This window comes from Chamaea fasciata, unplaced genomic scaffold, assembly GCF_029207755.1.
Source record: "Chamaea fasciata isolate MVZ Bird 193981 ecotype frontalis unplaced genomic scaffold, bChaFas1.0.hap1 SCAF_14, whole genome shotgun sequence".
NCBI classification, from domain to species: domain Eukaryota; kingdom Metazoa; phylum Chordata; class Aves; order Passeriformes; family Sylviidae; genus Chamaea; species Chamaea fasciata.
Window position 1 is genome coordinate 12767669 of NW_027094099.1, and position 25334 is coordinate 12793002.

A 25334-nucleotide genomic window follows, 5' to 3' on the forward strand; every position below is an offset into this window, starting at 1 on the left:
ACTTCCAGAGACACTTTTGCTGCCTTGTTGCCTCTATCCCCCGTGCCGCCCGCCCCCCGGGGGCGCGGACCCTCAGCCGGGCCGTGCCCCGCCGGCGGGGCCGGGCCCGCCCCGGGGGCGGGCGGCGGAGCACGTGGGGCCGCGCCGGGCCGGGCTGAGTCACTGCCCGCCCCGAGCCCCGCGGCGGAGCCGAGCCGAGCCGAGCCGAGCGGAGCCGAGCGGAGCGGAGCGGCTCGCTGGGGAGCGCACGGCGCGGCTCGGGGCGCAACATGAGGGCGAGGTTGTTTCGGGTGTTGCTCGCCGTGTCGGTGGTGGTCTCGCTGCTGCTGGTCGTGTCCGGTGAGTGCCGGGGAGGCGGGGTACCGAGGAACCGGAGATCAGGAGTGCCAGGGAGCCGGGATTCCGGGGATCTGGGGTACCGGGGAACCAGGGTTCAGGGGATCCAGAGTGCGGGGAAACCTGGGTGCCAGGGAAGCTGGAATGCTGTGGATCCGGAGTGGTGGGGATTTGGAGTGAAGGGTTGTCCGGTGTGCAGGGATTCCGGGGTGCAGGGCAGTCCGAGGCTCAGGGCAGCCAGAGTGCAGAGAATCTGGAGTGCAGGGTTGCCTGGTGTGCAGGGGATCCGCGGTGCAGGAGAGGGTGAGTTTCGGGGGATCCAGAATACAGGGGAGCCCGGAATGCTGGGGATGTGGAGTGCAAGGGATCCGGGATGCAGGGGTAGAACGGGGTGCAGGGCTTGCCTGGTGTGTAGGGGGAACGCGAGCCGCCAGAGATCCGCGGTGCCGGGATCCGGGACGTGTAGCGAGAGGATCTGGGCTGCGGGGTCAGTGGGTCCAGGCTGCGGTGCTCGTTGCAGTGCACGCAGTGAGAGAGAGCGTGCAGCCCCAGGGCTGCTGCTGCAGAAGCGAAGATCTCAGGTCCACGGCCCCGTCCCTTGTCCCGAGTCGGGAGTCTCTCAGCCAGGCTGTCGTGCTTTCGGACTCAGATAACTGTGCTCGCAATGTAAACAGCGTCCCTGGGACCGCCTGGTACTGCTCGCCCAGATGGTCGGGCCAGGGCCACGCCGGGGAGTAGCAGCTCTGTCATAACCCTATGGGTCATGCCTGGGGCGCTTGGCTCCAAAAGGGATGGATGAGACCAGGGAAAAGGGGAGCAAAGCCTAAGTGCAGTCTCCAGGTCAGGGGACAAAGGACAGCAGGGAGGGGTGAGGAAGGCCTTGTTTATGTTCGCTCTCCCAGGATGGCTGAGGTGCCCTTTTTGCCCTCCCGAGACCTGACTTCCCCCAGCCCCGCTGAGATGAGCTGTCCCAGTATTCGGAGGATGTTATTTTTGCCTTCCAGCCAGTCTGTGGGTTCATAAAAGCAAACATTTGCAAAAGCGGTGGTTGATCTTTGTTGCCTTGGTTCCTGAGTGTTCAGCCTGTGACAGCTCTGTCCCTGACTGGAGAAAAATGTGTGTGTGGAGGATGCAGATGCTGAACAGCTCTGGAACCAGGCCTGAAACAGCCCAGAAACAGGAGCATCCAAAATTGCTTGCTACAGTGGAAAAAGTGACCTGTGTGCCTCACTGCTAGGCAGGGGGCTGGCTACCAACACCCACCACATAAGGGATTATTCCTGGGAGGGGATAAAAGGGAGTCCAATTACTTGCAATAACTAAAGTATAAAACTTGAACCCCTCCTGTCCCTACCCTGGGAGGAGACCTTGTTGCTTTGCTGCCATATCACACCCCAGACACTCCTGATGCTGGGGAGCACCCCTTCCTTGACACTCTGTGCCTGGGGAAGCAGCCAACTCCCACTGTTGAACAGAAGCAGCTCAGTCTGTGCAGCCTTGACTTGTTGATGGGAGAGATCCTTTGGATGCCCAAGACCTGTGGATGGGTGGAGGGGCATGGGGCAAAGACATCCCCACGTATCAGCAGGAGCCCTCTCCTCCCATGCTGTAGCTCAGGGCAGCGCATTGATGGAGCATGAGGTCATACAGAACAGGCTGGGCAGCACAGGCAGTGACTTGAACGGTGCCCAAGTTTTTCTGCCTCCTGAGGCTGGGCTAAGGGAGCTACAGCATCCTTATGGAAACCTCCACCTGATGCTGGCCTGCCTGCCACCAGTGTGTATCCTACACATGTGGAGTGACAGGAAGAGTAGGATTAACTCGAAGGAGTCCTGCTATTAAAGGACTGATGAGTAGGAGCTCACTGAGTAGTAGCTTAGGCAAATGGGAACTGCGTTGTTTGGTGTGGGTCTGGGCAGTGGGCCCACAGCTCATCAATTTCCACCTTCTCCAGGTCATGCAGGTAGTGAAGGGTTATTTCTAGGTCTCCAGCCGAGTTCAGCCCTTGTTCTGACTTCTGCAGCATGGCAGAGAGATTCCTGCCATCAAGGGATTGTCCTGTTTGACGAGGAGTTACTGAGGCTTTCAGCCAGTCCTCTGGAAATCTGGTCTAGGTTTATGGAACATTGCTGCCTTGCAGCTTTTAGGCAGAATAAATTGAGGGTGGGAGGAATTTCAGACCAGCTATTGCAATCTGATTCAGCCCTACAGAGTGGGGTGTAGAAGGTTGGAGGGTACAGTGGGTTGACATCATTCACTTCGCTTCTCAACAGGAGAGGGTGGGGAAAAGAAGGAGATGATCCAGAGTGGGTCCTTCGCATGGGCTGCAGTTATTCATTAACTGCTCTGGTGCGGGTCCTTGCCATGAGATACAGTCCATGACAAAGAGACTGCTCCAGCCTGGAGTCATCTATGGGCTGCAATGTGGATATCTGCTCCCCCGTGGTCCTCCACATGCTTCAGGGAGACAGGTCTTCTCTGTGGGCTGCAGTGGAATCCCTGCTGCTGCACCTGGATCACTTCCTTTCCCTCCTTATTCTCTGCCGGGGGTGTCTGCAGGACTGTTTCTCTCACATTTTTCTCACTCCTCTTCTTCAGCTGCTGCACAGTGTTTTTTACTTTATCTTGGATACATTATCACAGAAGCAACCCTAGTGCTGGTGATGGGCACTAGCTTTGAGCAGGAGAATCTGTTTTGGCATTGGGTGGGACTGGCTGTGTTCAGCATGGGAGCAGTTCCTGTTGTCTTCTTACTGAGCCACCTTTGCAGCCCTCTGCCACCACCGCCTTGCCACATAAACCCTACACTGTGGCAGATGCTGGAGATGGATGAACAGGCAGGGGAGATGGTGCAGCCCCATTAGCTCCCTGGGGGAACCTGCCTGTGAGCCAGGGCTGCCTTGTGGGAGCTGCTGGGAGAGTGATGGAGGTCTGGCAGGCGTCCTGCAGAGATGGACCTTGTGCTTCCTCCCTGCATGACTCCAGCATCTGGGAACTGAGGCATGCGAGCTCCCCCTACAAATGATTTTTTTGGTGTTCTTACAAGAACAAACTTACATTAGCAAAACCCAGCAATGGCACCAACCCCATTCCCTGGAAACCCCCTGTCCTTCTTGGGCCTGAGCAAGCCCCAGCCTGGCCACTCATGTTTCCCAGCCAAGTGTCAAAAACATTTAATACACCAAAACCTGGGTTTCCCGTCTTCACTTTGTCATATGGAATCCCTTAAACCTCTATTTTAGTATGCCAGCGCAGGGCATGTGTTGGGAAAGGTGAGACAGGAAAAGCTTATAAATATGATTGCCTGGCAAGAGATATTAAAAATATAAAACCTATGAGTGAAATAGAAATGAAAGCTACCTTTGAGATGTAGGCATGGCAGACTGGAAGACAGTGATTAGCTGGTGATGGGTTGGGTGATAGCAAACAAAGGGGCTCGAGGGAGTAGCCCCCCCAAGGTGTCAGAGAAAAAGTAGATAAGAAAAAGTAGTCTTTAGAGTTTAGAATACAGAGTGATATGGTAATATAGCAGTTCTCATAGGCTGTATGCAAAGTTTGTAGGTTTTGTATCTTGCGCTGGTTGGTCACTGTAAAGTAGAATATTCAACACAAAAGGAGATATAATGTATTGTAACAAGGTCCTCCCTCTCTTACCTTACTCCTCTCACCTCACCTCACTCACCTCTCTTACCCTGCTCTCACCTCTTAGCTCTTAGCTCTTACCTCTCTCTCTCTCACTCTCTTTGGGGCTTCCCTTCAGCCGAGGCTGGTGGCTGTAGGCAAGGCCCTTCTTACCCACGACCCGTGCAATAAAACCATGTGTTTCTTAGAGTATCTCAGGTTTGCAGAGTTCCCTCTCCCTGCCATCCACGGATGCTCTTACAGGCAGGTCCTTGCTGCTGGTTATGCTCCCAGTCTCAACCATTGCTTTTGAATGCCAGCAGCCCTGTGCAGTGTCCAGCAGCCTGTCCCTGCCAGGTGTTCCCTTCCCTGTGGGGTTTGCAGCAGATCAGTTCCTGCTGCTGGGCTGGGATGCCATCATGTGCTTGGGGCTCTGGTGGATGCCTGTCTTAGGGATGGTTGGCAGTGACACCTGCCTTTACTTCTAGGCGACTTCTGTGATGTGAACCACTGCCAGAATGGGGGCACCTGTCTGACTGGGATTAATGAGGCCCCCTTCTTCTGCATCTGCCCTGAGGGCTACATTGGGATTGACTGCAATGAGACAGAGAAAGGTGAGGAGCTGACCCTTTCCCAGGTGCTCCATGCCAGCCAGGAGCCTTGCTGAGAGTTAGTGTGCCCTTGTCCCAGCCCTGCACCTCTGGCCCTGGGGTTCAGTCCTTCTGATGGCTGATGGACACAGAGCAGAGATCTGGGTAGGGATATGGTGATGGGATGCACCTGGGGGTAATGCAATGTCTATGGGGAGTGGAAGCCCACTGGATGCTCTTATTTTCCACCTGTGCCTGTATTACAGTTGTTTTTCCCCTTCCCCAGGGCCCTGTCACCCCAATCCTTGCCATAACAATGGTGAGTGCCAGCTGGTCCCAAACCGGGGCGACGTTTTCACTGACTACATCTGCAAGTGCCCTGCGGGATATGATGGGGTGCACTGCCAGAACAGTGAGTACAGCAAGGGGGCAGGCAGGGGAAGCTTGGGGACCCCTCAGGTGAGAACTGGTATACAGCTGTGACTGTGTGGGGCACCAGCCTGTGTCAGGGATCATGGGCTGTTTTGGAGCTTGCAGGGTGGAGGGAAGGACCATGGTGTGGGGGCAGCTTACGTCTGAACCTTGCTCTGCATCTCCGGAGGGACTTAGTGCCTCAAGTAATAACACAAGGGGTGCCTCAAGGCTCAGCCTGCTCTATGCAGGTTCCCAGCCTTGATGTGGCTGTGTGTCCTGGTGCACCTGCATGGCTGCACTCACTGGGGACATGGTGTTGATGGGTCCTTGGCTTAGAGCTTCAACCTCTGCCACCCTATCATCAGGGACCCTGCCATGGCCCTTGTTAAGGGGATACCTCCCCCTCTTCTTGCTGCACTGAATGAGGGGTCTTCTCTTCAGGACTGGTTTTGGGATTGGCTCCTGAGCTTCTCCTCTCTCTCTCTCCTAGACAAGAATGAGTGCTCCTCCCAACCTTGCAAAAATGGAGGCACCTGCCTGGATGTGGATGGTGACTACAGCTGCAAGTGTCCTTCTCCATTCTTGGGGAAGACCTGCCATGTCCGTAAGTCTTTGGCAACAACTGTACTGAATTCTCTTTCCCCCTGTTCCCTACTGTCTGTCCCTCATTGCCAGGAGGGATCTCACATCCTAAATACTGGTTTGGGGGATCTAGAGGGCAGATGTGGCTGCCCTTGATGCCAGCAGGCCTGGTCCTAATGGAGTGAACATCCTCAGGAAGGTGCTTTCTCCTCTCTGGAGAAAGTGCCCTAGGAAGGCCCTTTCTCCTCCAGACCTGTGTGCTGTGAGGGGGACTGATGGATGATGTGGTTTTGGCTGAGGGATGAGGAGGAGAGGACACCTTGGGGACAGCCAAGCCCTAGGGCTGGCCTCCCTCTCCTGCTCTGTCCCCAGACAAAAAGCAAATGATGCCTAATTCTGCTCCCTGGTTACTGTCTCTCTTTGATCCTGATCTCCTCTCTGCCCACAGGCTGTGCTGTTCTCCTGGGCATGGAAGGAGGAGCCATCTCTGACTCCCAGCTCTCAGCATCCTCTGTTTATTACGGCTTCCTTGGCCTCCAGCGCTGGGGGCCAGAGCTCGCCCGCCTCAACAACCATGGCATTGTCAATGCCTGGACCTCCAGCAACTATGACAAGAGCCCCTGGATCCAGGTACCTGCAGCAGGGCTGAGATGCCAGCACAGAGGGCAGCCCAGCAGCCATGGCTGATCTTGCAGTGCTGCTGTCACAGGATTTCACTGCTCCTGGTGGCAAATGTGGGGCTAAATTGCTGCATCAAGCTGCCACCCAAGGGCATCTTGGGATGTGCCTGGAGGAGGCAAATCCATTGGAGGAAGGTGGGACATGGGTTGATGATCCTCTTTGCTCTGCCCACCTTGGGATGCAAGGCTGGAGGGATGGACGGCTTCCTCCACAAGGGAGTTCCTTGTCCCAATGCCCACCTTCCCACGTGGACTTGGTGGTCCTGGTGGGTGAAAGTGCTATGCACCCCATCCTCAGTGCACCCCACTCATCCTCTTTTCCCCTCCACAGGCCAATCTGCTGCGAAAGATGCGGCTGAGCGGGATCATCACGCAGGGCGCGCGCCGCGTGGGGCAGCAGGAGTTTGTCCGTGCCTACAAAGTTGCCTACAGCCTGGACGGGCGGGAGTTCACCTTCTTCAAGGATGAGAAACAGGATGTAGACAAGGTGGGCTGTCATGCTCTGTGTAGGGGATGTCCCAGCTCGCCCCATCCAGTGGTGCTGTGGGTGTTGAGGTGGCTGTGACCTGCATCCCTGTGTGTGGGAAAGTGCCACTGTCCTGGGGCAAAGCTGTGTTGGGAACCAATGGGAACTCTCCTAGCAGCGAGATGGCACAGGCAGTTCCTGTGCCAAGCAATACTCCCTGCCTCTGTTTAATTGACCATAATAAGCATAATCAAAGGAGCATCACTGACTTATTTAAGTCATTCAGATAGTATCTTTATCACTGACACACTGTGGGAACTGGGCTTGGTCTGGGAGTGCTTGGGTAGCTCTGTGTTGTATCTGCAGCAAGCACTAGCTGACCGCGTGTCTCTCAGAGTGGGAATACTTATAGATTGCAGCACTCTCTGCTCCCAGTTCTTTACGGCAAGTGTCTCTTGATGGCTTTCTGAGCATCCAGGAAATGGTTGGAAATATCTGCTTTGCTTTAAAAAAAATTGAAAAATTCCTCTTGTTTCTGCAGCAGTGGAAAAAGTGCATGAAACACAATTTGATGATTATGTTAAAAAGAAAGAAGCGAGCCACCTCTGTGCTTGTCATGATTTGAGGAGCACTGTGGTACTGGGAGTGGGTGTTGCTGTATGTGTGGCTCTGTGGGGGTGAGGACGAAGCAGGGAATGTTGCAGCAAAGCTCTGTTAGAGTGTTGGAGCTCCTCCAAGGTCCTGCACTATTCCAGGGCACAAAAACAGAGCCCAGCCCTCTGTGCTCTTTTGCCATTGGCAGTGCTGAGATCTCTCTGCCTACTGTGCAAGGGATTTGATACAGGAGACTGTGGGAGAGCTGAGGCACTGAGCCCTGATCGCTGTTGCAGGTTTTTGAGGGGAACAGCGACTATGGCACGATGCATACCAACATGTTCAACCCTCCCATCACGGCCCAGTTCATCCGCATCTACCCCGTGATGTGCCGCCGCGCCTGCACGCTGCGCTTCGAGCTCATCGGCTGCGAGATGAATGGTAAATGTCCCCTCCCCGGGGGCTGCAGGGCAGGGGGCGACAGGGGGCAGGGCATCACCCCTTGGCCTGCTTCTGATCCCTCAGCACAAGGGATTTGTCGGTGCTTGTTTTTCCTCACACTGATGCCTGGAAATACCCAGGGATGTGTTTGGGGAGCACAAGCTGTTAATCCCATCGGCTCAGCCAGCTCGAGCTGCATTCTCACGCTGCTAACACCTTCCCAAGCCAGGAATTTTTACTGTGCCCCCTCCCTGTCTGAGCTGTGAACCCACTGCTTTTCCTGCTGGAGAGCTTGAAAAGCAGCGGAGGATCAAAGTCCTCTGGGAAATGTAAGGGATCATCAGCCTGAGCCCTTTCCCTGTGCCTTCTGCATTCCTGCCCTGCAGCACATCCCTGGGAACTGAGTGGGGCTTGCGTGTTGGTGTGGGAGCGGGATGTTGTGGGGGCTTGGGTCCTGTCCTGCTGCTGCGTGGGTGTGGTACCATCCGTGCTTTTGGCTGGAGATATCTTTGTGTTGCTCTTTCCACATCCTTCTCTGCCTCCTGCCAAAGCTTTCTGTATTCCAGGGCTGGGCTGGGCTGGGCTGTGGGGACATCCACTCATCCCTGCAGTAGGAGGCACTGTGAGCCAGGGAATGGCTGGGAGCTAAAAATCCCGGGAAAAGGCAGCTCTGCGCATCTGCTGAGCATTTCCTTGCCTGGCCCTGATGCTGCTCTGGGCAGTAGAATGAGAATGTGGGGATGGCTTCTGACAGGTCTGCGGGGTTTTGCTTGCAGCAGTGCTGTTGTCTCTTTTGTTTTCACTGCCTGTGTAAACTGTTGTGTTACAGTGTATTTCAACACGGCAGGTTGCTCGGAGCCTCTGGGCATGAAATCCCGCCTCATCTCCGACCAGCAGATCACAGCCTCCAGTGTCTTCAAGACATGGGGCATCGATGCCTTTACCTGGCACCCTCATTATGCCCGCCTGGACATGACAGGCAAAACCAATGCCTGGACAGCCCTGAACAACAACCAGTCTGAGTGGCTGCAGGTGGGTCTCTGGTCTCTGTAACCTCATGTGTCCTCACCAGCTCCTCCAGCTGTGCCTAGGGCCACCTCCTGTTTCAGGGTAGCTGGAGCAGCTGGGTTAGTGTGGCTAGAGCCTTGCTGTGGGTCACAAAGTCCAGCAATACTCTCCCTGAGCAGGGATCACAGGGACAGGTCAGGATGGGACACAGCCACCGGTTTTAACAGCAGTCCTGGAGCTCTGGGTCAGAATCAGTTCCCATAAGGACAAGGTAGTGCCGTATCTGCACCTTCTTGTGGGGTGCATCAAGCCTGCAGCATCCCAATTCTGTCTCATTTACTTTGAGGAAATGCCATCCCAGCCTGGAATGACCATCCCAATACCTTCTGGCTGCCCAGAACACCATGTTTCTCTTTTGCAGGAAAAAATCAGGCTTGCTTTTCTCTTCCCAGTCTGGAATAGAAACAAATAGTTTTGAAATTTCCTTCTCAGTTTCCTTTCCTCCCCTGTTTTTGTACTTTTCACATGATTTCATGACATAATACGACAAAGCAGTTTAGATATTTGTCCCGCTTTTTATTTGGGAAATGATTAAAAGCAGCTGCCTCACAACTCTAAATAAACCAGCTTATCGAGATGTTGGCTGATGATGGGGTCAGGATGACACGCTGAGTTGGGCTGTTGCACCACAGACTGCCTGTTTGTGTATGTGTGTGTAGATTTACATGTACACTCAGGATTTATAGCTGTATAAATGTATTTGTATTGTATAGCTGGAACTGCCCTCTATGAGCATGAGAACAGAACTAAATTAATGAGGCCTTCAGCTCCTTTGGTGGTTTATCCTGTAACATGCCAGCAGCAGTAAACACAGTGTGGCAGAATAAAGAGAATAGAAAATGTCTCACTTAGAACCCCCCAAATGTCAGATTGTGTTGAACTGCATGTTTTCTCAGCCAGAATTGCTTTCCAGTGGAGATACATTTCCTCTGTGAATCCTGTAATTTTTTTTGAGTTGAGATTTTTTGCTCTCCTTCCCACACTGATGTTTCCGGCAAAAAATGTGGAAGTGGCAGGGGTGGGCAAGGGAGCTGAGACGGATTTGCCCCCACTTTTGGTTGCTTTGAGGGATGCTGTGAGTGTTGAAGGATCAAATATTTCACAGTCATGTTTTATGATTTGTCTGGCATTGGCATGGGGGTCAAGTGGTGTTTTCTCCAGTCTTGATCCCTGAGGACCAGCCCTTCCTGGCTGCCTCTGGAACATGGAGGGTGTTGTAGGGGGGGAGCATTGCTCCTGCAAGGAAGGAGCTGTGATGAGCCTTGTCCCTTCCAGATTGACCTCCGGGACCAGAAGAAGGTGACAGGTATCATCACACAAGGAGCCCGTGACTTTGGGTACATCCAGTATGTGGCAGCCTACAAGGTGGCCTACAGTGACAACGGCATGAACTGGACCCTGTACCGAGATGCCCGGACAAACAGCACCAAGGTGGGTGTGGGGAGGGCAAGATGATTTCCCAGGGCTCAGGCATGCCATGGTGGGGAGGGATGAGTAGTGGGGCTGAGGTCACAGAATCACAAAGATGTGCTGAGTTGGAAGGTACCCACAAGGATCATTGAGTCCAGCTCCTGCACAGGACACCCCAAGAGTCACACCATGTGCCTGAGAGAGTTGTCCAAAGCCTTCTTGAACTCTGTCAGTCGTTGCTGTGACCGCTACCCTGAGGTCCTGACAGCAGTGATACCCACCTTTCTCCTCTAGATCTTCCAAGGCAACAGTGACAACTACTCCCACAAGAAGAACGTGTTCGATGTGCCCTTCTACGCCCGCTATGTCCGCATCCTGCCCGTGGCCTGGAACAACCGCATCACCCTGCGCGTGGAGCTGCTGGGCTGCGATGAATAGGCACAGGGAAGAAGGACGGGGCTGCTCTTCCCCGCTGCCCAGCCTGCACCCTGCCTGCCCCTGCCCGCTCCTGCTGTGGCCTCACACCCCCCTCTCCACGTCCCCACACTCAAGAGGCGGCCAAGAGGGCTCCCCTGCCCGGTGCTGGGGCTGCAGCACTGCGCTTGACAGGGCCCTTGCAGGTGGGATGTGGGGACGGCTCCTGCCCTCTTGCTGCTCCAGCCAGGGCTGAGACCCCCCTCCTGCAACTGGGGCTTTCTTGGGGACACCATTCTGCAAATGAGGCCTTGCTGGGGGACCCTGTCCTGCAACTGGGGCTTGGCTTTATCTTATCAGCTAAGCCTGGGGACAAATTTTATCCTCCTTGCTTCTGCTTCCAGCAGAGAGGCTGCAGCCAGTGGCAGTTCCTTGACTGAACTGTGTCTTGGGGCTCAGCAGTTTTTAGGGTCTTAGAGCAGACTCCCCTGGCTTGCAGCCTCTGACATTCCTCCTGCTCTCGGCTTGTCTGCAAGCAGGGGCTGTGAAAATCCTCTGAAGAGACTCAGCTGCTGTCCCCGGCCCATTTCACCAGGCCCTGAGTCTCCTTGCCTGTGATGTCAGCACCGCATAGTGCGAGTGGAGTGATGAGACAGCTCCTGTCAAGAGGCATCAAATCCCCACTGATGGTGGCTCTGCCTGCTGGGCACTCTGGCAGGCACCACAGCAGGCATTTTGGCAGGCACTGCCCATTCCCCTTCCTGGGATGCCAGCTCCAGCAGCCTCCCATGTCTCAGCATTGCCATCATCCCCAGCTTACTGCATTTTGGGGTGCCTGGCTGTCCCTTGCCCTCAGAGCCCAGTGGTGACCAGAGGGACTACGATCTGGTAGTGGGCAGAGTTGGTTTGTAGCCACAAGGATGTGGAGAGAAGATGGGAAAGGTGGCAGTTAAACCACCCAAATGCAGTGGGCAGCGAGCCGTGCCATGACCCTTTTTGTAACCTGATTTTTTTCCCTTTACATGGGGTGGAGGGAGCCTCTTGCAATGCTCAAGCCCTTGGGATTAGCAGTAGGAGATGAGTGAGACCCAGGTGGGAGCACGGGCAGGCTGTCCCAGGCTGGCAGCGATGCTTCCCCTGCCTGCTGGGATGTGAAGCAGCCATGGGGCTGGGCCGGCAGTGGGTTCGCTTTGGCAAGGGGTGAGGGAGCCCGGGGAGGATGGCACCGATAGCCCCACTCTGTGGTGTCTCTGACAGTATTAAAACCAGCTGAAACTTTGGGGATGTTGGCTCTTCTGCTCTGTGCCTTCCCAAAAGCCATCTCCCAAAGCCCGGCTAGTCTGGTGATCCTCCAGGATTCCCTCTGAGCTCCTCGACTCCTCCATCCTGGGAGGTGGCCAGCTGCTGTGCCGGCCCTGCACTTCTCCTGCCTTCACAGACCCTCCTAGCTCCCTTCCCTGCCTGAAAAACAGGGTATCTCATGGCTCTGAGTGAATCTTTCCCACTGTCTCCACCCTGTCACAGCTGCTGGAGACTGCTCACAGCTGGCCAGGCGCGGTGGGATGGGACTTGGGGAGGGGAAGCCTCTATCAGCACCCCACACCCTATGTCTCCTCCTTTGGCTTTGATCCTGGAGCAAATCCCCCAGCTTAGAGCTACATCAGCTCTTACACCCAAGCGCGCTCCCAGGGCTGGAGGGAGCTGTGAATTTTGCAAGGTCTTGCAGGGATGTTCCCAGCAGAGCCCTCTTGGGGAGGGCTGGGGCATGGATGCTGCTGGAGCAGAATCTGCCTGCATTGACGATGTGATGAACACCAAATCCTGAGGATTGTGGTGAACATGACAGAGGAGCTTTGCTCATGGCCAGAATCTGCCACACTGGGCAGGGACCTGTGAAGTTGGCATGAATAGCCAAGCATCACCTATAGCTCAGGTCTCTGTCCCTGCGGCTCTGGACAATCTTCCTGCATCTCCCTGTTGCCAGCAATGCCCTGCTCAGCCAGGCATCTCCTCCTTGGGCCTTGCCTGTGGGAGATAGGCTCATGCCTTGCCCTGGGAGTGCCAGCCATGGCCAACCCCGAGGAGCTGGGGATCTGCTTGCAAAGACCAGGCTGAATTCATTGTGGCTGTGGCTGCAGCTGCTTGGTGACAAATAGCAACCACAGCTAGAGCCAGGGACAGGGGAGACAGTCTGCCCAGTTCACCTCCAGACATGCCACCCTTATCATCGGGAAGCTGAGGCAGAGATAAGAGCAGTTCGCTTTGAGTCCAGCCAAGACAGCCATGAGCCAGGGATATGGCAGAGGCTCCATGAGGAGGGTAACAGGAGCAGATGCTGCACATCAGAGTGGGGGATGCATCCTCAGCCCCCGACTGCTGCTTCCCCCTGCCCATTGCTACCCCCCAAGTAAGCCCCTCTGAGATTCTGAGCCCCTTTCCCAGCCTTGTGGTGTTTCCTTCATTCCCTGGAGCCCTTTGATGGGGGGATTTGGAGATGCAGAGTGCCCTCCTCACCATGCACAGCCCCTCACGGCTTGTCCCTGTCCCTTGGATGCTCTTCCTGGACGTGGCTGGGTTGCTGGGACAGCAGGAAGGCTGGGATGGCCGGCACCCTGCTGCCTGCTGACTGTGCTGCCGGTGCTGCCAGCTGCTGGAGCTGGTTCCTCAGGAAGCAGCCGTCAGGGAGAGCATCCTCTCACCACCACCTGGAAAACCCAGCACAGATCACAAGCTCCTCCATCCCACCAGGAATGGGAGTGTTCCTGCTGAAATCATCCTGTGCAAGCAGCATTTCATGGACAAATCTCTGGTGAGGCCACAGCAGAGCTGTCAGGCGCTGGCTTTGAGGTGGGGAAGATGGGGATGACACTTTTATGGCTCCCATTCAGCCAAATGCTCAGCCAGCCGTAGACATGTGCCCTAAACACGTGCTCCCAGGTCAGAGCTTCCCTGACCCTCCACAGCTTTGCTCAGCCTGAAACCTGTGGTCACACCCAGGGTACATCTCTGGGAATAGAAAACAAAGAGGGTGAGAGATGGGAAGGAATGAAGGAGATTCCTTCTTCCTCAGGGTCTCCTTCTTCATGCCTCTGCTCCCTAGGAGGAGATGGAGAAATCACTGGCCACATCCAGACAAGAGTCGTGGCCTAAGGTGAGCTGGGAGCTGTTGCTGAAAAGAGGCAACTGAAAGCATCTGTGTCCCCTTCCCTGCTGCCGCTCCCTCCTCAGGCCGGGCAGAGGATGGCTGCTGGCAGCTGCAGTGGTGCAGGCAGCGCGGGACGCTGTGGGGCTTGTTCCTCGGATCTGGAACAATGGGATAGCCATGCCAGGGAGCAGCGTGCCCCGACAGGGCTGTCTGTTTTCTGCACAGCACAGGGGTGGAGGGAACCATCCCAATAGCTGGATCACTAGAACAACTTGTGGAAGCAGCTGCAGAGGCTCATTGATGGCCAGTGTGCAGCTGGGACACCATCCTGCCAGCTTCTCCGGCCAAGTGGCAGGGCTGGGGGTAGCAGGGACCCTCGGCCAGGACGCAGGCAGTGCAGTGGCCCCATGCCGGAAGATGTAATTGTCCCTCCATTGTGGGCTGCGGGACAGGCTGCTCCGGGCAGGCGAGCAGGCGGCGTGCCCGGCCGTCACACTCCCGTGTCCTTGGGCAGCCCGGCTCTGCCGCGTCCCTCCTCGGGGAGGGCTGGCAGGGCTGGTGGGTTTGCAGGGAAAAGGAGAAGAACAAGGAAGATCAGTGCCTCCAGACCCCGGGTCTCACAGCCGTCCCTGGTCGGGGCTGCCCACGGGGAGCACGGGCTGTCGTGCCGGCGCTGGCGGCAGATAACGCCGTTTCCTTGCTGGCTGCTCCCTATCAGCGTGGCGGCGACGGGCAGGCAGGATCTCACCCCGAGCGCTCCGTGCTGGGCGCTGTCGGGAAAGGGTCCCGGCCCCCTTCACCCCGCAGCCAGCCTCGGGCCGTTTATTTTTACACGCGTTGTTTTCTTTCCGGCTTGAAGCCATCCTGCACGGCGGCAAGCGCCGGACCGGGGCCCCCACGCCTCATTTCCTTGCCATAAAACAACAAAGTGGGGGGTGAAGCAGCGCACTGGACTGGGACAGAGGGTCGATGGGTCAGGGCACACGCCGCATCGCGGTTCCTCTGTTTGTCCCTTCCGTCTATCCCCTGACCGGCATCCCCTGGCGGCGCCGCCGCCGTGCTGCCCTTCCTGAGGACGCCATCCTCTTGGAGCTGGGTCTGCGTGTGTGCCAGTGGGAGCTGGCATAGAGGGCATCGCCCAAGTTTAGGAATGATGCCCCCTCAGATGGGTGCAACTGAGCACCAGAGGTTTTTTTGCCCTGGTTTCTGTGCCTCTTCTTTGTCCCCACTGCCCCAGGCAGACCCTGACGAGGCTGAACGCTGCAGCTCAGCTATCTCTCCTGAACTCCAGAGGAGGCAGGCACTGTCTGCACATCCTGGGCACAGATCACTCTGTGCCACAGCTCACCTGTTCCAAGCTGATTGTGCCTGTGCTCCTCTTGTCATGTGTGTGTTGGACACCACATTTGCCTTGGGATCTTGGCCAACCCCCTCCATTGGGATGTGGGACAAGAGATGTCTCTACTTCCCTGGCACTGTGGCTTCACTGGGGCTTTACTTGGAACATCACAGGATCCCACCAACCCCAACAGGGCACTTTTCTCCCCACTGCTGTCCCTTCCAAGTTAGGGACAGTGCAGGCAGCTGGCACACCGCAGATAAGGTGTGTGAACAGCGTGTGGGCAGCACGTGAGCAGTGTGTAGACGCACGGTGAGGCCACCACCCAGGCATGGTGGGCAGGCAGGGGGCCGGGGGCACCCACCCCAGTACCGGGCTGCAAGCAGGGGGTTGGGAAAGGCGTGTGTTTCCCTTTAAGAGGCAGGCCCTGGAGCTGCTTCCTCTCAGCCCTGCAAGAGCCCTAAACACAGTGCATCTGCCTGCAGCCTGCCTGCACGCCTGCCTGCAGCCTGCCCGCAACCAGCGTGAGTAGGGCTTGGCCCCAGTGCCGGGACTGGGGAGGGCTGGCACCCTGGGGCGATGGGCACCCTGCTTGCCTGGAAGGGCAGGGGGGGATGGCATTGCCATGGAGGGAGCTGGGTGTCACTGTGATAGGTGCCAGGCGTTGCTGTGCTGGGTGCTGCAGCACGATGCTCGTGGCACCGCAGGCGAGGACACTGGGCACACTGCACATCACGGCAACGCTGCGTTTCGGGGGGTGTCACCAGGCATTGGGGTGCAGGGCGAGCAGGGCTGGGGCCCTGCAGGCCGAGGTGTGAAGCTGCTGTGCCTCGAGCCCACCCTGCGGTGCGTGGGCAGCACGTGGCTATGTCCCTGCGGCTCCGGTGCCAGCAGTGCTGTGCCGGCTCCCGGGGCTGTGCTGGCGCTCCAGCGGGTGCAACCTGCACCCTTGAGAACCGCCTCTGCTGGCCCCAGTGGGTGCCAAGTGTGGCTGCACCCCATGGTGAGCAGAGGCACTGTCTGCAGAGGAGAGTCTGGGATTGAGCAACCTGCGGTGGGACCAGCCGGTTTCACGCCCCGGACCCTGGAGAGCAGCACCGTAACCCCGTATTGGACCCTTCCGGGTTGAGCATCTGCTCTCCCATAGCCCACTGGCCCGGGGTATGTTAGCAGGCACTCGTAAGCCTTGTCTAAGCAGGGCACAGATGTCAGACCCCCTCCCCCCCGCCTCGGTGTTGGAAGGGGTCTGCCGGACGCTTGCCGGGTGCCGGGCCCCCTCTGCCGGCTCCGGGAATGCTCACAAGGAGCCCATTCTGCTCGTAGCACCCTGGGTGAGCTCCGTGCAGGGCACCCTTTGGTGTCCTGGCCCCTAGAGCTCGGGGCAGTGCACATTTCTGGTGCCGTGGGGCAGCCAGGCTACCCCCCACCCATGGGACGTGCTTTGGCAGCGGAGTGTGTTGCATGGGGTTGGTGCCAGCCACGTCTCTGATGCAGAGCAGCAGCTCTGTGTTGGACTAGGGGGTCCTTGGCCAGGACAGCGAGTGCTGCCGGGCTTTGTCCGGAGCCGGGACAGCGGAGGCAGCCCGAGCTCTCTCCCTCTCTCCTTGGTTGGGTTGCATGGTCGGCTGCCTCTGTAAACCGAGCTTGCTGCTTTACAGTGGGGCTCAGCCACTTCTCTCCCCCTGCACACCTAGGTGAAATTTTCCCAGTACTCCCTGTTCAAAGGACACCCTGGGATTCCATTTCTCCAACTGACCTGTCCCCGACTTGGTCTCGGGCCATGTGCTCCCACCAATAGGCACCCCCACAATGGGCAGCAGTGGTGAATGTGGTGGTGTGTGATGTGAGCCAGGCGGGAGGATGAGGATGGAGGGGACTGAGAGCACTGCCTGGGGGGCGGGTCTGTGGCCACGGCTCAGGTTGCCTACACTCTCCCCTGCCGGAGGTGCTCTGCTGGCTCTTTCCCAGCCCTCTCCTTGTTCCCCTGGTATGGAGTCTGCTTGACACCACTGCCAGGCAGTGCTGGCTTTCTCCTGGCTATTTGGGGGTGTCACAGCAGTCCTTCCCCCTCTGCAGTCCAGGCTCAGGGTTCGGCCTCGCTTCCCAGCCATGCTGCTGCTCCCACTCCTCCTGAAGGCCACCCTGCTGCACCTGGCCAGTGGCTCCTACCACCCCTTCTACAATGGCTTCTACTACAACCACATCATGAATGACGATGACGACGGGCAGGACAAAGGTATATTGGGGGCAATGGGGGCTGGCAGGTTGTCACAGGAGGCTGAAGTACCCCCCTGTCTCTGGGTGAGGTGGAGAACCAACACTTGGTGGGATGTGGGACCCAGAGGAGCAGGTAGGAAAGCTCCAGAGATACTTGGGGGATGCTTGTGGTAGAAGAGGTGGTGGCTAGAGGGAAGATTTGGGGATGCTGCCCAGCCCTGGATCCTGACCTGCCCATCACACCTTCCTTCCTCCCTCCAGTGGATTACTTCAACGGAGCCAGACTAGTGGTGGAAACCTCCAGAGACCCCATCTACAGCTACAATGGTGCCAACGTCACCCTGCCCTGCCACTACCGCTACGAGCCCGACCTGGGACCTAAGCGCAAAATCCGCATCAAGTGGTCCAAGCTGCGGGACGACTACACCAAAGAGCAGGATGTGATGGTGGCCATTGGCAAGACCTACATGGCCTTTGGGGACTTCAAGGGCCGTGCTCACATCCGCCAGGGCAGCCGGCACGAGGCCTCGCTGGTCATCAGCGATGTGCGCCTGAAGGACGATGGCAAATACCGCTGCGAGGTCATCGATGGGCTGGAGGACGAGAGCGATGTTGTGGACCTCCGGCTGAGAGGTGGGGCTTTGCTGGGGACCACATGACCCTCTGTACCAAGCCAGTGAGCCTGGCCTTCCTGTGGTAACTTTGGGGACACAGCAAGGCGGAGGCGCTGGGGAGTTTGGTCATGGCAGAAAGGGGCAGAGATGCTTGGTGTGATGGGGTAGTGGCTTGGGCCTGTCTGTGGCCTCAGGAGTGAGTGAGCCCAGAGCTGTCTGCCCAGCTGGGACACCAAGAGTGCTGTTAGAGTCAGAGCTGGGAGTGACCCCAAGGCCACAGCATTTCCTGCCTTTACCCACCCATCTTCCCACTGTGCTGCATTACGTGGAGCTGTCCCCTCCCCTCCCAGCTCTGGATATCCCATTGGTGACTGATCCAGCCTCTCTTGCTCACTTGTCATGAGGGACCTGACTCAGCCCTGACACTGCTTTTGAGTTCAGAGCTGTGGAAATGTCCCCATTGCTTGTCCCTGCTCCACCCCCTTCATCCCTGGACCCTGACTCCCACAGTGACTCGTCCCTACCAGTCCTTGTGACTGTGTCCAAAGTGGTGATGCCCGTGGTTCAGTTGTCCATCCATCCCCACGACAGAGGTTTATTCATCCCCATGATGGTGGTCCATGTGTCCCCTGGGATCATGGCAGATTTGTCCCCATGATGCTGACCCTTGTGTCCTGTTCCTGAAGCCTGTGCTTCCCCATGACAGTGATCTCTCCATCCCCGCAGGGGTGGTCCATGCCTCCCTGGGACCACTGTCTGTGTGTTCCCAGGACCGTGGTCTATACAAGCCCGTGGTGGTGGTCCCTGCGTCCCCATTATAGTCTGTGCATCCGCCTATATGCGTGTGCTGTCCCCGTCAGGGGGTCCTTGTGTCCCCAGGACCGAGCCCGTGTGTCCCTGTGCCACCAGATGTCGCTGGCAACTCGCTGCTGGCGCCTGCATGTCCGGAGCGGCCCCATCCCTGCATGCCTGAGCCTTGTCTCCGCCACACTGAGGTGGTCCCTGTCCCACAGCCTGAATTTGACACGGGTCAGGGACCCCTATGGCTCCTGCTGGGGCTGGGCTCGGGTTGAGTGGGTTGCCCGCGGAGCCAGCTGAGTGCCGCGTCTGCCTGCAGGCATCGTGTTCCCCTACCAGCCTCCCCGCGGGCAGTACAGGCTCAACTTCCACGAAGCCGAGCACGTTTGCCAGGACCAAGGTGCCATCCTCGCCAACTTTAACCAGCTCTTCCAGGCGTGGAGCGAGGGGCTGGATTGGTGCAACGCGGGCTGGCTGGCCGATGGCACGGTGCAGTACCCCATCCGCCTGCCCCGCAAACCCTGCGGGGGCGTGCACCTCGCCCCGGGCATCCGCAGCTACGGCCCGCGACACCGGCACCTCCACCGCTTCGATGCCTTCTGCTTCTCCTCCGCGCTCAAAGGTGGGTTCCGGGCTGGGATGGGGGGAAGGGATGCTGAGCAAAGTGCTGTGAATCCCTCCCTCTTAGGGCACACGACTTGGTGGGGTTGTTCCAGGCAGCGATGCTCCAGATGGGGATGCTCGGGATGATGCTCGGCGCTGATGCTCCTCTCTCATTCTCCGCTCTCCCTCCTAGGAGAGGTTTTCTACCTGGATCGCCTGGCTGGGATGACGCTGGAGGAGGCCAAGCAGAGCTGCCAGGATGCAGGGGCCGAGATCGCCCGGGTGGGGCAGCTCTACTCCGCCTGGAAGTTCCTGGGGCTGGACCGCTGCAATGCCGGCTGGCTGGCAGATGGCAGTGTCCGCTACCCCATTGTCACGCCCCGGGCCAACTGTGGCCCCGCGGAGCCCGGTGTCCGGAGCTTCGGCTTCCCCAGCAAGGGCAGGTTTGGAGTCTTCTGCTACAGAGAGAGATAAGGAGCCGGGAGGGATCTTTCTTGGACGAAGGATGTTTCCAGCCTGCCAGTGCCCAGTGTTGGGCATTTCTAAGGGTTGTTTTGGGGGTGACTGGGGGGAGGTGGGATGGCAGGGAGATTTCTTTTTGTTTTGTTTCCTTCTTTTATATTTTCCACATCTTGCTCAGCAGCTGGCACCTGCAGCTGCTTGGGTGGCTGCCAGCTGGGCAGCATGGGACAGTCCCTGTTGTGGGATGTGTGCAAGGATGATCCCCATGGGCTACTGCTGCCATCCCACTTGGCTGTGCCACCCCATGGGTGGTGGCCCCTTCCTGCAGTGGCATGTTGTCACTGTCACCCACCTGCCCTTCCAGGCTAGTCCTGCCTCAGTTCACGAGGCAAGGCCATGAAGGAGCGAGGCAAGGCTGGATTTGGCCAGAGCACAGAGCGGGTATCTCCGTTGCATCCTGGCCCCTCTTCCAGCCCCATCCATGTCCTGCTGAAAGATGCCGTTGTGCCTGTCCCTGCCGAAGCACAAGTGCCTTATCTCTATGTGCCCCTTGCCTGGACTGCGTTTGAACTCTGGTGCCTTCTTCTTTGAGCATTGGCTATGAAAAGATGTGTTTTTCTGGACATCTAATAAAACGGTGGAGAAAGCCCTGGAGTGACATGGCTGTGTCCCCATCTCTGTCCCAACACAAGAGAAAGGTCTGATCTGGAGAAAGGATTTGGGGATCCCTGGCTGTCTCACCCTTGGCTGAGCATTCTGTCATTAGTGCTGGCTCAGCTCAGCTCGCGCAAGGGCCTCGTGTTCCCTCATTAGTGAGTGTTAATTGACCCCCTGGGTGTCAGGACTGAAAGTTGGAAGGTGAATCAGTTCCTGCTGGCCATGGTTTTTCGATGGGTATTAGGCATGGGAGTCAACCCCCCCCCCCCAAGTGAGAGCTGAACAGGGAGGGCAGTGTCCTACTCCAGGGTCCTTCTTCAGTGGGGACTTGGACACCCCTTCCACCTCCGTGGTCCCTTAGGTGCTGTCTGAGGCTGAGCCATTCCTGTGTAGCTTGGAGCACCCTCTTTGGGTTCCCCTTCCTTCCTTTTTGCCTTGCCATGGGAGACCCCTCTCCTCCCGGCCCACCAGACATCCCTCTTCCCTAAAGAAAAAACCAACACTGACAAAGTGCCCATTCCAATTTTGCCTTCTTTATTTTTTATCATTCTTTCAAAATAGGATATGTTCAAAAATATAAATAGGTGCAGGGAACGCTGGTGCCCCGCACGGTCCCCTGGAAAGAACACGTCATCCCGGGATGGGCACTGCACTGCAGAGGGGGCAGTGGGGAAGCAGAGAGGGGCTGCAGCCCCCAGCACCCGGATCCCGGGTCTCAGCATCCCCTCGCCTCCCTCCCCCTACAGCTCCTTCCACCACAGCCCCCCTGGCCCTCCCCACCCGTCCTGACGTGCTGCAGCAGTAGAAGGATTCTGGAAAAAAAAATAAAATAAAACCCCAAAAGGTGCTGTTCACCCTGGAGATTAAATAACAGAAATAATTACATTGTTCGTGGATAAAATCAGGAAAAAATAATCATCTTTATTATTTAACTTAACCCCCTGCCCTTTGCAAACCCACCCCCCTCCCTGTCCCCAAAGGCACGAAGATAATTGGAACCGGACGGTTAGTAAAAATGCTGAGATCTAATTCGTTTTGCTTTGGTGCTTGGAAAAACAATTTTTTTTTTATATATATACACAAAGGTGGGTTTGTCTTTAATATATTTTTTTTCCTTATATGACAAAAAAGCAACAAGAAGAAGAAGAAATTGACTCTGTTAATATAACTGTTCCGTTAAAAATCTCTCTTTCTCGTGTTCCCCCTCGGTCTCTCGGCCCGCTCTAATGGGTAGGTCTGTGCACGGCGCTGCCGCTGGGTTTCGACCGGCTCCTGGGGCTCCTCTTGTATAGCCTGCGCTGGTAGCTGGAGGCTGTGTAGAAGAAAAGGCACCTTGTTGGCAGGAGCCGGGACAGAGGAGCTGCTTGTCCCACACTGGCTGCCCGGGCCCCTGGCTGCCTGGAAAAACACGGGCAGCCGCAGGCAGCGCTGCCCGGGGCCGGCTGTGTGTGCCCCGGCGCCAACCCGCCCGCACATGCACAATCGGCCCTTCTCTGTCCCTGCCCGGGCTTTGCTTCACCCAGGGGAGAAGGTGCCCAGGGCTCAGCGAGAGCCTGGGCAGGAGCATCATCTCCACGGTGGCTTGTCCCATCCCTTCCCTGTGCCCAGGCAGGAGGGCAGCTCTTCCCTATCTCACCCACATCCCTAAATCCCCAACCCCAATATGCATTAGCAGTGGGATGTGGTCAGGTTATAGGAGGGGGAACAGCCCTGTCTGACTGGAAGGGGCAAGGTTTCTGTCTGACCTTTGCTGCCAGTCTCCCTGGAAGTTGGCATGCTCTGGTGTGATAATTGCAGGAGGATTTTGGTGGAAGCAGCAAAAGCTGGTTGGGAGCAGACCAGGTCTCTTCATCGCTGGCAGTCCATGTCAGGAACAGCCTGCGGCTCTCCAGACCCACAGCAGAGCCAAAGGAATCAACATCTTGGTCTGCACCAGGCAGCCGCCCTAAGCCCGTATCAGCTTTCCCTGGCTATGGGACCTGTGCTTAATCTGCCTTATCTGGAATTGCCCAGCCAGATCAGAACCTGGCAAGGAGGCCCCTGGACAGATGTGACTTGTCTGAGGCCAACAAAATTCTTGGGAAGCTGCAGGCAGTCAGGGATGGGACAGGGGTGTAGACAGGCCTGGGAGTGGGCTGGAACACTATGGAAGAAGGCTGACTGCCGTCAGCTGGAGGCCTGACAGAAGTAGAGTCAGGAACCCAGCCCTGTGCCTTGGCTTGTATCTGCTGCAGGACTTCTGTCTGCTCCCAGGGCAGGGGGACACCGGGGAAGGGCTTGGGGACCCCATAGTCCTCCCATCCTATTCTCTCTGTTGATGCAGGTTGTGCCAAAACTCATCCTTTCAGAAGCCATTTCTTTTTCCTTCTCTGAGTAGCCTGGGCCATTTTTAAGCTCCTTGTTGCCCTTTCCTGACTCTGGAGCTGCCCCTACTCTGCCTTGATGGGTCTCCAGGGCAGTCCTGCAAGCCAGGCTCCGTGGTCCACACCTGCCCCAGAAGATGTCATCTCTCATGGCCCCATCACAGGGGAAACTTCCAAGAAGTCAAGGGAACCATGGTGTCCCCTTCTGCCTGGGTCAGAGCCATCCTGCACCCTGAGATGATGCCCTGCAATCCTGGCTCCTTCCAGCTACAGGGAGGCCTCAGCCCCAACCCAAGCCAAAGGGACTCAGACGTACGGTTTAGGCAGGATATCCGTGGCTCCTCCCACTGCCCGTTGGGCTGGCAGCGGATCGTGGGCACATGGCGCTGGATGTAGCCTTGGTCGCACTGGTACCGCACCAGGGAGTTGATTTCATAGCGTTCCTTCCTCCCACCGAAGGTCCTGGCATTCTCCACAGCAGGGGGGTCCCCACAGGCCACTGTGGGAGATGGGCAGAGATGTGGAGAGTGAGAGAGTGAGAGAGAGAACACCTGGCTGGCTGAGCAGGCAGCTCACACCCAGGGCAGCCTGGGCGTGCACAGCCTTGTCACTCCTCCATGAATAAAACCTTAACTCCCTTTGAGATTGCCTCTGTCCACAAAGCTTAGAGGCAGGGGGATATGGAAATTCTGTGGTTTGAAATTGAGCAGGGGTCTGCCTCAGTGCTCCACTCCTGCCTCCTGGAGAGGCTATGAGAGCTGAGCATCACAAAAGCTGCCTGTGTCTGTGGGAGGGCAGAGCTGGTGTGTGGGAGGGATGCTGCAGCCAGGGTATGACTCTGCCTGGGGATGTTGAACCTTTACGGCTTGTCCTTTTCATTTTCAAGTCACTGTGGAACTTTCTCCTAGAGCCAACTTCTGTTTCTAATTCCTTCTATCTCTTTGATCACCCATTGCAGTAGCAAAACCCACATTCCTGGGAACTGGGCACTCCGCTCCAGACCCACAGCCACCTACTGAGTCCCCCATCCTTGCCCATATAGCACAGGGTGCTGACCTGTTCCTTTCTTGCAGGTGAAAGGGAGGTGATAGTTGCAGGGAACGTCATTCCATTCGCCTTTCTCGTGCCAGATCATCACAACACAATCCTCGCCCGCCGAAAAGAAGTTGTCGGGTTGGTTGGGCCGCCAGTTCTCGTATTGCTGCCAAGAGAGGACAGTCCTTCATCTAAGGTTGGGCCCTGGTCTCTCCTACTCCCTCCTTCATCCTCACCCCTCCTCTCTCCAGTAGAGCCCGTGGGTTGCCAGCATTGCCCTTACACCAGTTATTTCTGTTGCGATGCTGCCCGGAATCTGACCAGCTGTTCTAGAGGCTTGGAAAAAACCATGAGCCCTACAAAGTTTATGATTGCCTCCACTCAATGCCCAAGCCAAGCACTCAATATGTAAGCTGTGGGACCCTTCCCACCCCCCTCCAAAAGCTGGGGGGCTCCAGGCTCACCAGGGAGTGCCCGTCAGACCAGCGGAAGTCGTTCTCCACAGCTCTGTCACTGAGGCCGATCCACTGATAGTCCTGTGCATGACCTGGAATGGCAGGAGGGGGAGGAAAGAGTCACGGTTGTCCTACACATTGCTGGAAGCATTTCTTTGCCATCTCAGCTGTCTCTGGCCCTGGAGCCTCTGGGTCATTTGGCTACCTCCCCGTCAATATTCCCTGATGCCCTTTTTCCTTACATCATGTTTATCCAGCTCCCTCCCCACTCAACCTGCCATGAGCATGGGTGAATTCATACAAGGATGAGACTTTGTTTGGATTCATATGAACACCAGTGGGGGCAAATGGTGGTTTTTACACCACTTTGGATAAATCTGCCTGTAGAGTCAGAGTCCAGTGGTTGGACCCATGCCCAGTCTCAGGCTACCCTCAGCACTCACTGTTCACAAATTCTTGCTCCTCTGGGGTGATGATACTGCTCAGGTGGGCTTGATGTTGTCGGCATCTGGTCTCTGCATCCATCCAAGTCTCCCTCTCTTCAAAGTGCCTGTAACAGTGGCCCTGGAACTTGGTCCAACCTTCCTCACAGTTTTCCAGGTCTGAAACACACAGAGGAGGGATGAAAAGAAGTTGGTGCATGTGTCTGAAAGCTTTCAACTCACCTCTCAGCAGCTCATGTTCCCATGGCATGGGACAACACATGGTCACTTTCACTAAAAAGCACACCCTGACACAGTTGCCTGTAGGAATTCCCTGGGAAAATTGTCAGAACACATCCAAGACACGCAGAGAAGGTAGTCTGTGTGGAAGGCCCTGTGTGTGCAGTGACAAAACCAGTGCTACTAGAAAGCTTGAATAACACAGACTTATTCCTGAGAAATTCAATCCCTGTGTAATATTCCTGAAGTCTGCTTTTGAGGAAATGACCAAGCAAGAACACCTCTCTTCCCACTTGCGCTGGCCTGCAGTTTTCTTGCTTTGGAAAAAACTCTCCAAACCCCATACGCAGATGTCCAGAATCAATGCA

General features: G+C 56.6%; 3 protein-coding genes across 6 annotated transcripts in view; 2 read left to right on the forward strand and 1 right to left on the reverse strand.

Moving 5' to 3' along the window:
* Positions 1-175: 175 nt before the first annotated feature.
* MFGE8 (milk fat globule EGF and factor V/VIII domain containing) lies at positions 176-11895 on the forward strand. Of its 2 annotated transcripts, none has more exons than XM_066196267.1 (10): positions 176-339; positions 4446-4571; positions 4834-4959; positions 5452-5565; positions 5992-6173; positions 6555-6710; positions 7580-7724; positions 8554-8756; positions 10068-10223; positions 10497-11895. In XM_066196267.1, exons 1-10 carry the CDS (start codon positions 270-272, stop codon positions 10638-10640), a joined length of 1422 nt encoding a protein of 473 aa, XP_066052364.1. In that variant the 5' UTR covers positions 176-269; the 3' UTR covers positions 10641-11895. The 2 variants fall into 2 exon arrangements, with proteins under 2 accessions (XP_066052364.1, XP_066052366.1); XM_066196269.1 differs by having other exon boundaries at positions 8572-8756.
* Positions 11896-13348: 1453 nt separating this feature from the next.
* On the forward strand, positions 13349-20448 carry HAPLN3 (hyaluronan and proteoglycan link protein 3). 3 transcript variants are annotated; one of them, XM_066196140.1, is made up of 5 exons: positions 13349-13425; positions 17177-17336; positions 17579-17950; positions 19049-19351; positions 19526-20448. In XM_066196140.1, exons 1-5 carry the CDS (start codon positions 13411-13413, stop codon positions 19804-19806), a joined length of 1131 nt encoding a protein of 376 aa, XP_066052237.1. In that variant the 5' UTR covers positions 13349-13410; the 3' UTR covers positions 19807-20448. The 3 variants fall into 3 exon arrangements, with proteins under 3 accessions (XP_066052237.1, XP_066052238.1, XP_066052239.1); XM_066196141.1 differs by lacking the exon at positions 13349-13425 and adding an exon at positions 15512-15624; XM_066196142.1 differs by lacking the exons at positions 13349-13425; positions 17177-17336 and adding an exon at positions 17343-17450.
* A 991-nt stretch (positions 20449-21439) lies between these two features.
* Positions 21440-25334, reverse strand: part of ACAN (aggrecan) — a 46051-nt gene continuing 42156 nt past the window's right edge. The window contains exons 15-19 of the mRNA XM_066196163.1: positions 24748-24906; positions 24314-24396; positions 23871-24015; positions 23131-23313; positions 21440-21763 (exon numbers count right to left, since the gene is read on the reverse strand). Of these exons, the coding sequence (XP_066052260.1) occupies positions 21675-21763; positions 23131-23313; positions 23871-24015; positions 24314-24396; positions 24748-24906 (659 nt within the window). The 3' untranslated portion in view covers positions 21440-21674. The remainder of the gene's footprint in view (positions 21764-23130; positions 23314-23870; positions 24016-24313; positions 24397-24747; positions 24907-25334) is intronic.

Excerpts from the sequence above, each read along its gene's own strand:
- MFGE8 (XM_066196267.1), top strand. The coding sequence starts at position 270 with ATGAGGGCGAGGTTGTTTCGGGTGTTGCTCGCCGTGTCGGTGGTGGTC. Across the intron at positions 5,566-5,991 it reads GGGGAAGACCTGCCATGTCC|GCTGTGCTGTTCTCCTGGGC; the intron begins GTAAGTCTTTGG and ends CTCTGCCCACAG. Across the intron at positions 8,757-10,067 it reads ACCAGTCTGAGTGGCTGCAG|ATTGACCTCCGGGACCAGAA; the intron begins GTGGGTCTCTGG and ends TGTCCCTTCCAG.
- HAPLN3 (XM_066196140.1), top strand. Across the intron at positions 17,337-17,578 it reads TGACGACGGGCAGGACAAAG|TGGATTACTTCAACGGAGCC; the intron begins GTATATTGGGGG and ends TCCTCCCTCCAG. Across the intron at positions 19,352-19,525 it reads CTTCTCCTCCGCGCTCAAAG|GAGAGGTTTTCTACCTGGAT; the intron begins GTGGGTTCCGGG and ends TCTCCCTCCTAG.